General features: G+C 38.8%; 1 protein-coding gene across 1 annotated transcript; it reads left to right on the top strand.

Annotated features, from left to right (window-relative positions):
• Window positions 1-484: 484 nt before the first annotated feature.
• On the top strand, window positions 485-1099 carry LOC112192474 (uncharacterized mitochondrial protein AtMg00810-like). The gene has a single exon (XM_024332228.1). It carries the CDS (start codon window positions 485-487, stop codon window positions 1097-1099), a length of 615 nt encoding a protein of 204 aa, XP_024187996.1.
• The last annotated feature ends 12053 nt before the right edge of the window (window positions 1100-13152 follow it).

Genomic DNA, 13152 nt, shown 5'->3' with positions numbered 1-13152 from the left:
AAGGAACGTAGATGCTTGTCCCTTTACCTCATGGTAAAAACATAGTTGGAAGCAAATGGATTTATAAAATTAAGAAAAATCTTGATGGAAGCATCTCTCTAAGTATAAGGCCAGGCTTGTGGCTCAAGGCTACAGTTAAGAGAAAGGTTTGGATTATGATGAAACTTTTAGTCCAGTCGTTAGGCACAACACTGTGAGAATTATCCTTGCTCTTGCTGCAATGAATAACTGGGAGTTGAGACAATTAGATGTCAAAAATGCATTCCTTCATGGAGATCTTAAAGAAGAAGTGTTCATGCATCAGCCATAAGGTTTTGTTGATTCTCAGTATCCTGAACATGTTTGCTTGCTCAAGAAATCACTGTATGGCTTGAAACAAGCACCTAGGGCCTGGAATGAAAAGTTCACTAATTTTCTTCCATCTTTGGGATTTCAGTTTTCTCATTCTGATCCAAGTTTGTTTATAAAATGCACTGATCAAGGTATGGTTTGTCTGCTGCTATATGTTGATGATATTGTTATAACTGGTACTGATAGACTTGGCATATCAGCTGTTATCACTGAACTCAGTGAGGTATTTGACATGAAGGATCTAGGTCCATTGTCATATTTTCTGGGAATTGAGGTTCAGATCAAAGAAAAAGGATTACTTCTTTCTCAAGAAAAATATGCCAGAGAATTGATCATCAAGGCTAGTCTTGAAACCTACAGGGACTGCATTACTCCTTATCTTTTTCATATGCAGATGCTTAAGAATGAAGGTACATTACTTTCCAACCCATCTCTTTATAGAAGTATTGTTGGTGCTCTGCAGTACCTCACATTTACAAGGCCAGATATTGCATTTGCTGTGAACACTTTCTGTCAGTTCATGTATGTTCGTACAGATGTTCACTATGCAGCTGTGAAAAGAATTTTGAGGTATCTTCAGGGTACTTTAGCAAAGGGACTGTTCTTTAAGTTTGGAAAGACTGTGCCTTACATTAATGCATATTGTGATGCTGATTGGGCTAGAGAGATCAATCAAAGGAGATCTACAACTAGTTTTATTGTCTATCTTGGTCATTGTCCTGTGTCATGGCAGTCAAAGAAACAATGATCTGTGTCTAGAAGCTCCCCTGAAGCAGAATATAGAGCTTTGGCAAATACTGCTGCTGAAATCTCTTGGATTAGACATATTCTGTGTGACCTGCACATTAGAGTTCCTGCTCCACCTCTACTAAAGTGTGATAATCTCTCTGCTCTTGCTTTATGTTCCAATCCAGTATTCCACTCCAGGATTAAACACTTGGATAATGACTTTCATTTTGTCCGAGAGAGAGTTCAAAGGCAAGACTTACTTCTGCAGTATGTGCCTACAAATCAACAAACTGCTGATATTCTAACCAAGGGACTTCACAGTCCAATCTTCAAGGAACACTGCTCCAATCTCAGTGTGCTCACCCCCACTGAGATTGAGGGGAGATGTTAACGAGTCAACACCATGACTCATTTTAAGATTTGTTGATGAATAATATATGATGATGTGGCTTGCTTTGCTGGATCCTAGGTGGATTCACGTTATGTAAAAGTTTGTTACTTATGGTTGTTGGAGTTTTTGCTTCAGACTACTATAAATAGGGATTGCTGTAATAACTTTATGGCTAAGATTCATAATCGAATAGACTCAGCTATTTTAGCATCTCTCTCTCTCTCTCTCTCTCTCTCTCTCTCTCGTTCATCTTCATCTTCTAGCTTGAGATTTTGCCGCCATGGATGGAATGTTATAAGAACTGAATATGATTGCCTTTTGGTGTGGGTGGTGGAGATCGACGGCTGACAATTTTACTCATGCATGGAAATGTTGGAAAGTCTAGGGTACTTTGACAGTAATCACCGGAAAATCAACAAGACAGTTAGCAAACCTGGATTAGTGTCCATTTTTGTAATAGTACCTTCACCGCATGCAATAGGAGTTTGAACTTTATTTTTATAGCCAATATTTTTTCTTGTCTTCAATACAATCTATAACAAGCACACGGAGTTTTTGAACCCAAAAAAACAAAAAAAAAACGCATGATCGATGAAGGATTTTAGTACCACATCATTTTTCAAATGAAAAGCAACTAGAAACTCAAATTTGCTATAAGGTCGAAAATAGGGCTGGGTTCGGATCGGTCTGGTCCGAAAAAGTTGAAAACCGAAACCGAAACCGGCACTATCGGTTCGGTCCGGATCGGTCTTTTGAGCATGTTAAAACCGATGAGAAACCGACCCGAAAACAATCCGGCCGATCTTTTGGTTTTTCGAGCCAAGAAACTGATTTTTCCTGATTTCACTCATTTCAGTCTAGGACTCTAGGTAACCTGCTTCCAATTTTCATAATCCCAGATAAAAGCTATAAGCTAATGGAGCTGCACAAAACATCAGAAACTGTGCTTACTGCACTTACTGCAGAATTGCAGATTCACACATACACACACTGCATAGTGCAGATTGAAGCAATTTTGAACAAATTATGAAGTAGCAGACTATCCAAAGTTGCAAATAAAGCAGTAAAGCCATCCAAATGGACCAAATATGCACTGAAACTAAAGCCATCCAATCCAACTATGCAAACTTAGATAGTTAAGTCATCCAAATGGACCAAATATGCATTGAAACTAAAGCCAATAAGCCATAAACAATCAGTAGAATGCAGTTCAATATTTCAATCAAAAACAACACTTATTAAAAGTTTAAAACTTCAAGGCTTCAAGCCATGTCTTGCTTGACTCTTGAACCCTCAACGACAAGGGCAGAAACCAGGAAGGCAAGAACTCCATGAATCATGAGAGTGATGATTTTTATTGATTCAACTCATAGGACTCCACCCTGCATAAAAAAGGGGCAGTTCAACGCAAATAAAAAATATGCAGAAACAATATTTGCATATCATCAGCTAACAGCTATATTCAAATGATGGTTCAAAAATCAAAACTTCAAATGTTCAATACTCGAAATCACATTTGACTGAAATCTAATAATGCATAAATTCTTAGAAACTGACCAGCTATATTCCAGTAATTCCACTTCATATAGTTCTTCATTTTTTTGGCCTCTTGGAAACTGTCTTTTTTGATGCTGGAACAACTTCTTGCTTTTTTGTTGATGGAGCTGCTCCTTTGATTCCTTTCCCTTTGGCGGCTTTGACTTGTGCACTATCGGCTGTGTCTTTAAGCACATGGTCTACAAAAGAACAATTCACATTATCACGAAAGTGCAAACTGTAAAGTCATTAAACAAAAAAAAAACTGAAATATTCAAATTGTACCTCTCTCAACTTCTTCATAGAAGTACATATCCTCAACTGTTGGAACATATTCGATGCTTTGAATGCTTTCTGACCTCAACCAATTTTGGAAGCATATCAATGCTTCAACGGTTTTTGCAAATAGTGAACTTCTGAATGGATCGATTACCCTTCTCCCCGTGCTAAAACAACTTTCACTAGCAACTGTGCTTACTTGAATTGCAAGCACATCCTTGACGACTAATGCAAGATTGGGGTACTTAGAACCATTAAGCTTCCACCATTGCAGAAGCTTCCAATCTTCATGTTCTGGAGGGTCTTCAATAGGGTCCAGCAAGTATCAATCCACCTCGTGTGACACCACAGTCTGATCTGAGTCTTCCAACTCTTGTTTCCAATCAGCTTGCATGGCAGCCATCTTCCCACTCATTTGGGTTCTTGAACTTTTTGTGCTAGAGCTGCCGGTACCACTTGTTGTAGCTTTCTCAGCCTCATTGCCACTTGGTCTCTTCTTTTTGGTGCCCAAAGATGATGAATACAAGTCTGTGAGGTTCACCAGCAATTCCTTCAGCTCGGCAGACCTATGCTTGATTGTTGCAGGATCAAGTTTAAGCCATATTCTACATACCCTCTCAAAATTGCGAAGCTTGTATCGAGGATCTAAAACCAAAGCCACCAAAAGCAAGTGATTCATGTCATCGAGGCTTGCAAAATATTTTTTAAACTTGCTCCTCATCTTCACTGCCATCTCAAACAAGATCTTTTCTGTATTGCTTCCATTACACATCTCAGGCCGGTCAAAGAGGTTGTCAATCTCAGCTTCAATTGCCACGATATCATGGAATGCTTTCTGAGCTGTGGGACTGTTTGTGGCCGATATCCTCATTGTCACATCATAGAATACCTGCAAATGTACCATTATAAAAAAAACAGATTTATTAAAGTAGCATGAAACTGCAAAATATAAAACACAAAATGTAAACTGAGATTTATTAAAGTAGCATGAAACTGCAAAAAATAAAACACAAAATGTAAACTGAAAAGCAGAAAATGAAAGTTAAATGCAGAAAATGAAAGTTAAATGCAGAAAATGAAAGTTAAGAATATGAAATGCAGAAACTGAAATGTAGAAAATGAAATGCAGAAAGTTAAATGCAGAAAGTTAAATGCAGAAACTGAAATGCAGAAAATGAAATGCAGTAACTTAAATGCATAAACTTAAATGCAGAAAATTAAATGCGCATAAACTGAAATGCAGAAACTGAAAGTTAAGAATATGAAATGTAGAAACTGAAATGCAGAAAATGAAATGCAAAAACTTAAATGCAGAAACTGAAAAGTGGCTGATTACCTTCAGGAAATTGACAAAAACAGTAGCTCTTTCCCAATCAGTTTCGACGGGTGGCCCTACCCTTTTAATCTTCTCTTTTGTTTTGTTTGCAGCTTCTGTTTCTGCCCCTTCTAACTGACGCGCTCAAAGCAAGCGCGCAATTTAACCCTGAAATATCGTTAGTAGTATAAGCAAATAGGGATCGTTCTATCCGGGGATTGAGGGTACACTTGTAATTGTGAAACAAATAAAGAAAAGTATTATTTACAAAAATAAAATAAAGAATATAAATATATACAATTGTATAAACAAATAAAGAATTAAAATAATAAAGTATTATTTACAAAAATAAAATAAAGAATAGAAATATATACAAGTAACAAAATAAAAAGGGAGGGGGTTTAAGAATTATAGAATTGAAAATTAAGATAAATAAAATAAAGAAAATGTAAAAACATATATACAAGGGTGGAACGCAAGGAACAAAGATCAAAATCAATTCCATGTAATCAAATTCGATTCAAACCCTATAATTGTTCTTCCAAGTCATGAGAGAGGAGTTGATCATGTGAAACATTCGAAAGCAAATGATTTCCCATATTTTACTTTTCAATGCTAATTAACCTAAGCGAAAGCACCTAGATTAATCCTATCAAACATGCAATCAAGCCCTAGAAAGCTAGTCAATCATGACATGTTCAACGCATTAGACATAGAGAAAGGCTATCAACTCAAGTGTACAACTTAGTTATGGAAAAGTCCACCTAATTGCAATCCTCTTCAATTAAATTCGATTCTTGTCCAGAACCTTTACTACTTTTGATTCAAGTTACACAAAACGAAAAGTCGATTTCATGTTCTTAAACCTAGCACCAATTACATGCAAATCCTATAAGTGTCGACCCAAATAAGATAAACATATAAAAGTTTTCTGTAAAGCAAATTTAATCGAACAAACTCACATAAGCAACTTAGAATCACAATTATAGAATTCGAAAACTTTATTTAAACATAGAAATTGGGCTTAAACTTTGCCCTAAACATTATTGTTAACTAGAAACAAGTTCATACGAAATCAAACAAGGAAACCAAAAAGGTTACAAGGAAAAGGAACGAATTACACCGTGAGTGGAGATGGAGATGGAGAGCTAGATGGTTGGATCTTGAATCTTGGAAGCAAGCCTTCAAGGTGGATGATGGAGGATATGGTCTTCACGGCTCCTTCTTCTTCTTCCTCTCCTTGCTTGAAAATGCAGAACTTTGCAACTAGAGAATGGAGAAGGAAAATGGAAAGGAAATGGAGAGACAAAGAAGATGAGATGGATGAAGGAATATGTGGGAAAATGGTGACTAAGGAAAATGGAGAGGAAATGGTGAGACAAGAAGATGAAATGGATGAAGGAATGTGTTTTAGAATGAGAGGAGAAGGTGTTTATATAGGGAAGAAAAAGAAGAGTGAAATGATGAGTGGAAGAAAAATAATGAAAGTGGAGTATGAAAGTGATTTGTAAAATATGGAAAAGAAAGAGAAATGATGAAATGAAAGCAAAGCATGAAGGTGCAGCAACATGGAAGTGATGATGATCTATTAAAGAGATTGTAGAAAAAATATATCCAAGGAAAAAGAGAAAAGCATCTAGCTTTCTTCATGTGGGTGGGAAACATGAATATGTGGTGTTAAGCTGTTTTCAGGTCAGTTTCCCTTTATTCCTTCAATTATTTCTCCAACAAGACTTCATTATATGCCTTTGACTTCTTCATATGAAATGTTCCACTATGAGTGTAGATCATCCTGACAAATTTTCAGAGCTTCAATCCATGTGGTTGGGCCGGAAATGCTGCTGGACCTCTTACAGGTCCAGTTTTCCGGTTTTGCTTCTGTAGAAAATTGGGCTGATTGTTTGAAGGCCTTCCACTCATATTTTTCTCTGGAACTCTTCATAAGAAATGATCCTTTGGGTGTCTAGAATGGATCTGGAAGGTTTCAGCTCATTTGAAGTTCATTTGGTCAGGCGGCCGCTCCTTCTTCCTTGCTTGGCTCTGATTCTCCTAGCCGGAGTAAGAAAATATTCAAGGTTGACTTTTTAGTGCATTTTCATTCTTCTCCATCATTTCTAGGTAATTATGGACCTAACGCTCATTTCACCTTCATTTACTCCAATGTACCTAAAAATAGAAACTGAATTAAAATCGATTCAGTTAAGGAATTAACTAAGCAAAATGTGAGGAATTAACTATTAAAATATCACATTAAAATGCTCCTATCACTAACCACTCATCATCTTCAACCTCTTCCTCATCAAAATAACCCTTGTATTTCGTGTCTTCCTCTTCTGCCATGCGATCAAACCCTTTCCGAAGCTCAAGGGCAACATCCAACATTAAGAAGGTGGAATTCCACCGAGTTGGCACATCCAATATGCACACCTTCTTGCAATCCAATTGTTCTATGGCAACACATCGCTTAAAAACATCAAGCCTTGCAAACGAACTCCTAACATAACGAATTGCATTTCTAATCGAAGCCACAGATTTATCCATCATTCTTAACCCTGATTTCACAATCAAGTTGAGAATGTGAGCTAAACACCTCACATGAAGCCACTTGCCTCCTAAAACAGGTTGTTTTTTTCCGAGTGAGCATCTTTTTCCTAATGTAATCGATAGCAACTTTGTTTGCGGATGCGTTATCCACTGAAATAGTCAACACTCTCTCGATTCCCCATTCAAGTAGGCATGTTTCCAGTAGCCTTCCTATGGTGTTCCCTTGATGATTAGAAATTACACAAAAGTTAAGAATTCTTTTGTGTAAATTCCAGCCACCATCTATGAAATGAGCCGTAACCACCATGTAATTTATGTTTTGCACCGATGTCCACGTATTGGTGGTTAAATTAACACAGTGGCTAGCTAGCTCCTGCCTAAGTTTCTTCTTCTCAACATCATACAATTTCCAAAATGTTGTTACAACTAATCTCCTAGAAGAAGTCTTAAACCTAGGACATGCAACTTTACAAAACCTTTGAAACCCTTCCTTCTCCGGGTGACTAAATGGCAGCTCGTCTATTACTATCATCTCAACACAAGCTCTTACGCAAGCATCTTGACTAAATGCCCTCATAGTTAAAGAAGGTTCATTCAAGTTCCCACCAGCTACAAACACTTGTTGAAACTCTTCCAGATCTATCCTACCAGGGTATTTTTTACACACAACCTCTATATGCCTCTTTAACCTGCTGGTGCCATTATCATATGGATTACAAGCAAGGTCTGTAGAACAATACCTGCATTTTGCCCTCTTCGTAGTCCCAACCTGGACCTTCTTTCCATCTTTGAACTCATACAATGGCTTGTCAATCTTCTCATAGTGCTCCCATACCATCGAACGCTCCCTCGACCCTGTGGATGTACTCTTCCTCGGTCTCTTTTTGGGTTTTGGTGGCCGTACCGATGTCATCGTAGATGGAGTACCAGTACTTGCAGTTGCAACAACGATAACATTCTCAGCAATTTCTGTGTCGGGATCAGACTTGGAATTGGAGTTTGCAATTGCATTACTCGATTCTGAATTTGAATTGGGTTCGGAATGGCTTGAGGATTGGGATTGGGTTTGTGGTGTCTTTCCAGTGGATAAATCCATGGGTGATTGATCGAGAGTGAAGAAGAATTGAAGAAGTGAAGAACAGAAGAAATGAAGTTGGGTGATGAGGTGATCGTTTTCTCGAACTGAAGAGGACGGCTTGGAGGTTGGAATGGGGTCTTAGGTCGAAGACTGGAAATGAAATTGGGACATTGGGTGATTACCTGCAAGTGAGTTTAGGGTATCCTCTATAGACTCAGTTGATAACCAATTAAACTTGGACACGTAGACAAGTACAAAGAATCGGTCTGGATCGGTCCTAATTGGTCCCTCTAATATGAAAACCGAGCCCGACCCGAAGAACCCTTTAATCGGTTCGGTTTAGCCCGAACCGGGAAATGCAGCTATCAAACCCGACCCGAATAGCAGGTTTCGGTCCGGATCAAACCGGTTTCTCGGTCTATCGGGTGAAAACACCCAGCCCTAGTCGAAAATCAAGACAGAGACAAATCTACGGCCTTATTTAGTCCTTTCGAACTTAAGCAAAAAATAGATAGTGCACTAGGAGTCCTAAGAATTTAGAATCCTTTCCCTAAGCATGTAAAGGTACCTCGTAGAATGATAATTTCTGTTTAAGTGGCTTGCTAGTTGCCACAGGTACAGTTTGAGAATTAAGACCAAAGAAAAGAGTAGATGATGCTCCAAGCAATAATAAATTCGGTGGCAAAATGAACATTAAAATCACATCCATTATGGACAAGTCAAGTTGATTGCTTATTAAAAGGCCTGTGGAAAGATACAGCTAGCATCAATGATTCATTGATAGATATAAATTCATAGACTATGCCAGAGCCGCCCTAATATTTGCTAGTCTATTAGTTCAAATTTACTGTAAAAATTGGTACAGGAATCACAAGATCGATTCACAACAGACTAAAATGATACATATATATCGTATTAAAAAGTGAAATATATAATACAAGGAAACACGTCTTGATTCTATACGGAAAATTCTACAATGTGTTAACGTATGACATGCATACAATTGCCCTAAAAGTGGTAAAATGAGTCCTCAAAATAGTAATATTAGTCCTCAAAGTAGTAACATGAGTCCTTAAAGTGGTAAATTTTCTTAGTTACCACATGAGTCCTCAAAATAGTAATATTAGTCCTCAAAGTGGTAACATGAGTTTTTAAAGTGGTAAATTTTTCTTAGTTTACCATATGAGTCCTGAAAATAGTAATATTAGTCCTCAAAGTGATAACATGAGTCCTTAGAGGGGTAAAAAATAGCTGATGTATGAGAAATGTTAACATACCATAACTTTATTCATTCTATATATGACTAAGTAGCAAATGGATATACCATAACAAGATAATATATAGAAACGTACATCGATCCTTTGTCATTCATGGTGGTGAGATTGGCATAGATGGTGGTGGTGGTGGTGTTGAAGGAGACAATGGAAATGGCGGCGGCAGCGGCGACGGTATTAAATTAGATGATGGAGACGGCAATTGAGGTAGCGGTGGAGACAGTAATGCTGGAGGTGATGGAGACGGGAACGGTGGTGGTGGTGGTGGTGGAGATGATGAAAATGGCAGTGGCAATGATGATGGAGGAGGAGGAGGAGAGATATCCCTCCAGAAGTTACGACTTTTATTGAACATAGGAGCAGGCGGCGAAGATCTTGCCCCTGTAGGAAACCTATTAGGCAGCAGCACATGTAGAGAAGCTACTGCAGAAGCCTAGTCTCCATCACTGAAATCCACGATACTGTTGCTAGTTCCAGAATCAACACTACTAAAGTAGTCATGAACAAAAATGAAACTATCTTGACACCTATTTCAGTTTCAATTTCTTAGTTGTTGCTCTGCTTTTTGTTGTTACTGGATCTTTACTCTATAGTGTATTTTATATATGTGGTTTCATATATACACACAAGACCAGGGACGGAGCCACTCACACGGCTACTTGGGCTGTAGCCCAAGGGAAAATTTGGCCTAAAATGTGCCAAGTAGGTGTGCAGCCCAAATAAAAATAAAAATAAAAAATACTAATGCTTCGAAGAGTTGCTGGGTTGCTGTCGTCTCCCCGTTCAGAACTTCAGACCGGTTCCACCTTCCAGAGTTCCAAGCTCCAGCTACTGAGCCACCTCCCCTTTCAGAGTTTCAGTCCGCCTGCCTGAGCTACCTCCTTCGCCACCGTCCACCGAGCCACCTCGCACCACTGCGGTCTGCATCTCTGCGAGTCTGCGACAGAGCATCTCAGATTCTCAGAGTTTCAGTCCACCGAGGCACCTCCAATCCCTGAATCTCAGATTCTCAAGTACCTCCACTACCATGCTGATGATGTTTGAGAATTGAAACTTTGAATCGTGAATTACTGATGTTTGGTGTTTAATGTGACTGGGTGAGGTCGTAATTTACTGAATTGCTGATGAAGTGATGATGTTTGTTTGATAATTGGGAATGGGCAGGGAATGGGTTGTCCAGATTGTGTTGTTTGGTCCTTGTTTGGTCACTTTGGTGTTTACCCGTGAGGTCCAAACTCGAAACCTCATGATGGTTTTTTTTTTTTTGGCAAGGGTTGTTGATGATGTTCATCATGTTTGATAAATGATAATTGTTTGTCCATGATAATTGATGACCTTTATGCAATTGTAATTGGCTTCCTTGGTCTGATTTGAGATGACAGTTCTGTTTATTTTGATGGGTTTTGTTCATTATGTCCATTTTGGAGAAACATTGTGTTTGATGAGTTTCAAGAAATAGTTTTTAAGTTTAGAACTAGAAATGGTATATAAAGATTAGGTCTTTCAGTTTGTGTGTTGTTAATTCTAGTCATATTGGTCATATTTTAGGCACTGAGGCTTGATGCCAAGGAAAGCCAGAGGCCGGTGTATCCATATTTGCTGCTATTGTAGGACAAGATGAGATGAAACTATGTCTTCTACTGAATGTGATTGATCCCAAGATTGGTGGTGTCATGAGGATTGTGAAGGTTCAAGGAGGCCACGTTATTAGATCAATTGCGAGAAAAGACAGGCACAACAAGATCTACACGTCCAAGGGCCCAAGAGACAGGAGGTCCGGCTTTTAGCTCAATCTGCCACAGAGTTCTATGATGTTCAAAACCGTCTTGGCTTTGATAGACCAAGCAAGGCCATTGACTGGCTCATTCACAAGGCCAAGGCCTCCATTGAAGCTCTCGAAGATTCTTCTACTACACACCAACCTCAGCATCACCAAGAAGGCAATGCCGAGCCAGAAACCGTTAAAACTCATCAGCCTTTACCAAAGGCCCTTAGGATGAGAGCACTATGAAAAAAGTTCTGTGCAAAAATTTTGTATGGCTAAAATTAGCCCAATCCTCCGAGGATTTTTGGCTACGTCCCTGCACAAGACCGTAGTTGTATTTATGGTGAGTAGTTAAGGGGATGCATATAAGATTACCGTACCCTGAAAGCATATGTTATGAATTAGATTATTCATGATTGTGACATTTAGAACAGAATCGTGAAAGGTTTCACTCACGTTCACCTTTCCTAAGAAAAATGAAATGTGAATATATTTTGGACTGATCTTAAACTAGTGTGCTAAGTAAGTTTATGCATAGCCTGAATATCAATTTTCACAAAGATTTTCAAGACGCAGAAAGAACCAGAAATTCGAGACCTAGTGTTTGAATCAAGAAAGCCCAGCAGCTTAAACAAATAAACAGTGTTTGAATCATTAGACTCTGTCCTTCTTGCCTTTCAATGCTAGTTTGTTGGAGATTTGAGAAATCCCAGTCGTGATGGTACAACGAGTCCAATTGAAAATTAGGGCTTCACTATCTTGCAGGGTTAACAATATGCAAACATTCCCCTTTGCCATAACAGCTTGGTGCTACAAATGATGTGTAACAATATTCTCCAACAAAAAGGAAAGTAGTGTGAGTACAAGATTAATAAAACCACATTTAGCATATATCATATGTAACAGCCTTCTGTTCCACTTTTCAGGAGCCCTTTCTGATGATTATGTTTTTGGGCACCGTTGTTTCCATTACTCAAGCAGACAGTCTTGCTTCCGCTTAATATGCTTCCCTCTAGGTGGAACACCCCCCTGCCCATGCATTGTTCATGAAAAAGAAGGTATTGCACTCTGAAACTAGATATATTTCTATGGTCATATGAGCCAACTTCAATTCAATACTGCATACTATATATATAAAGTCGAAATTTTTTTTTTGCACTACAAGTAATTGAAATTGTGTTAAATAGCAAACCGCTTGCAAGGCAGACTAGGCTATAGATGGAACCGAAATACAAGTAGAAACTCAAAGCATACTCATTTGTACGGCTACAAAGGAAAAAACTTAAAGCCCTTCTATAGGACTTCTCAGAGGATCAAAACTGGGCATCGCCTCGCCTCCTCCATTCATAACCATACTGCACTCCCATCAAAATAACACACAATATCAAACTCCTAGTGGAGTATGCCGGCTGGGCGTTCTTGTGGAGCAGGGAACCTCTTAAGTACTTTGCTAAAGTTCATTGATCTACTTGCCTGCATGGGTTGCTAGCTGCACTCAGGGAAGAGGTGGTAGTGGCGCCGGCGGTAGCTTTGGCCGCTTCTGATGAAGCCGGGGACTGACTTTTGGTGGCGGTGGTGGAGATCTACGCCTGACCCTGTTTGACACCACTTCAAATCTGCTGATGGAAAGGTCGGAAAACCCTTCAGTGTCCTTAACCATGCAACAAGGGTACTTCGATAGTAGTAAATTAGTAATCCAAAAATGAACAAGATTTTTATCAAACTAGGAGTGGCATCCATTTTTGTCGTAGTACATTCACGGCCTCACCACAATTTCAGTTTAGCACCGAGTTTATAGCCAAACGTTCTCTTATCTTCTATATAAAATTTCACTGGCACAATCCTAGACTCTCAGTGCACCACATATTTTTCCTCGATTGAAACTGTACG

Source organism: Rosa chinensis, chromosome 3 (genome assembly GCF_002994745.2).
Source record: "Rosa chinensis cultivar Old Blush chromosome 3, RchiOBHm-V2, whole genome shotgun sequence".
NCBI classification, from domain to species: Eukaryota; Viridiplantae; Streptophyta; class Magnoliopsida; order Rosales; family Rosaceae; genus Rosa; species Rosa chinensis.
The sequence above is the reverse complement of the archived record's forward strand: the minus strand, read 5'-3'. Positions and strand labels throughout refer to the sequence as shown.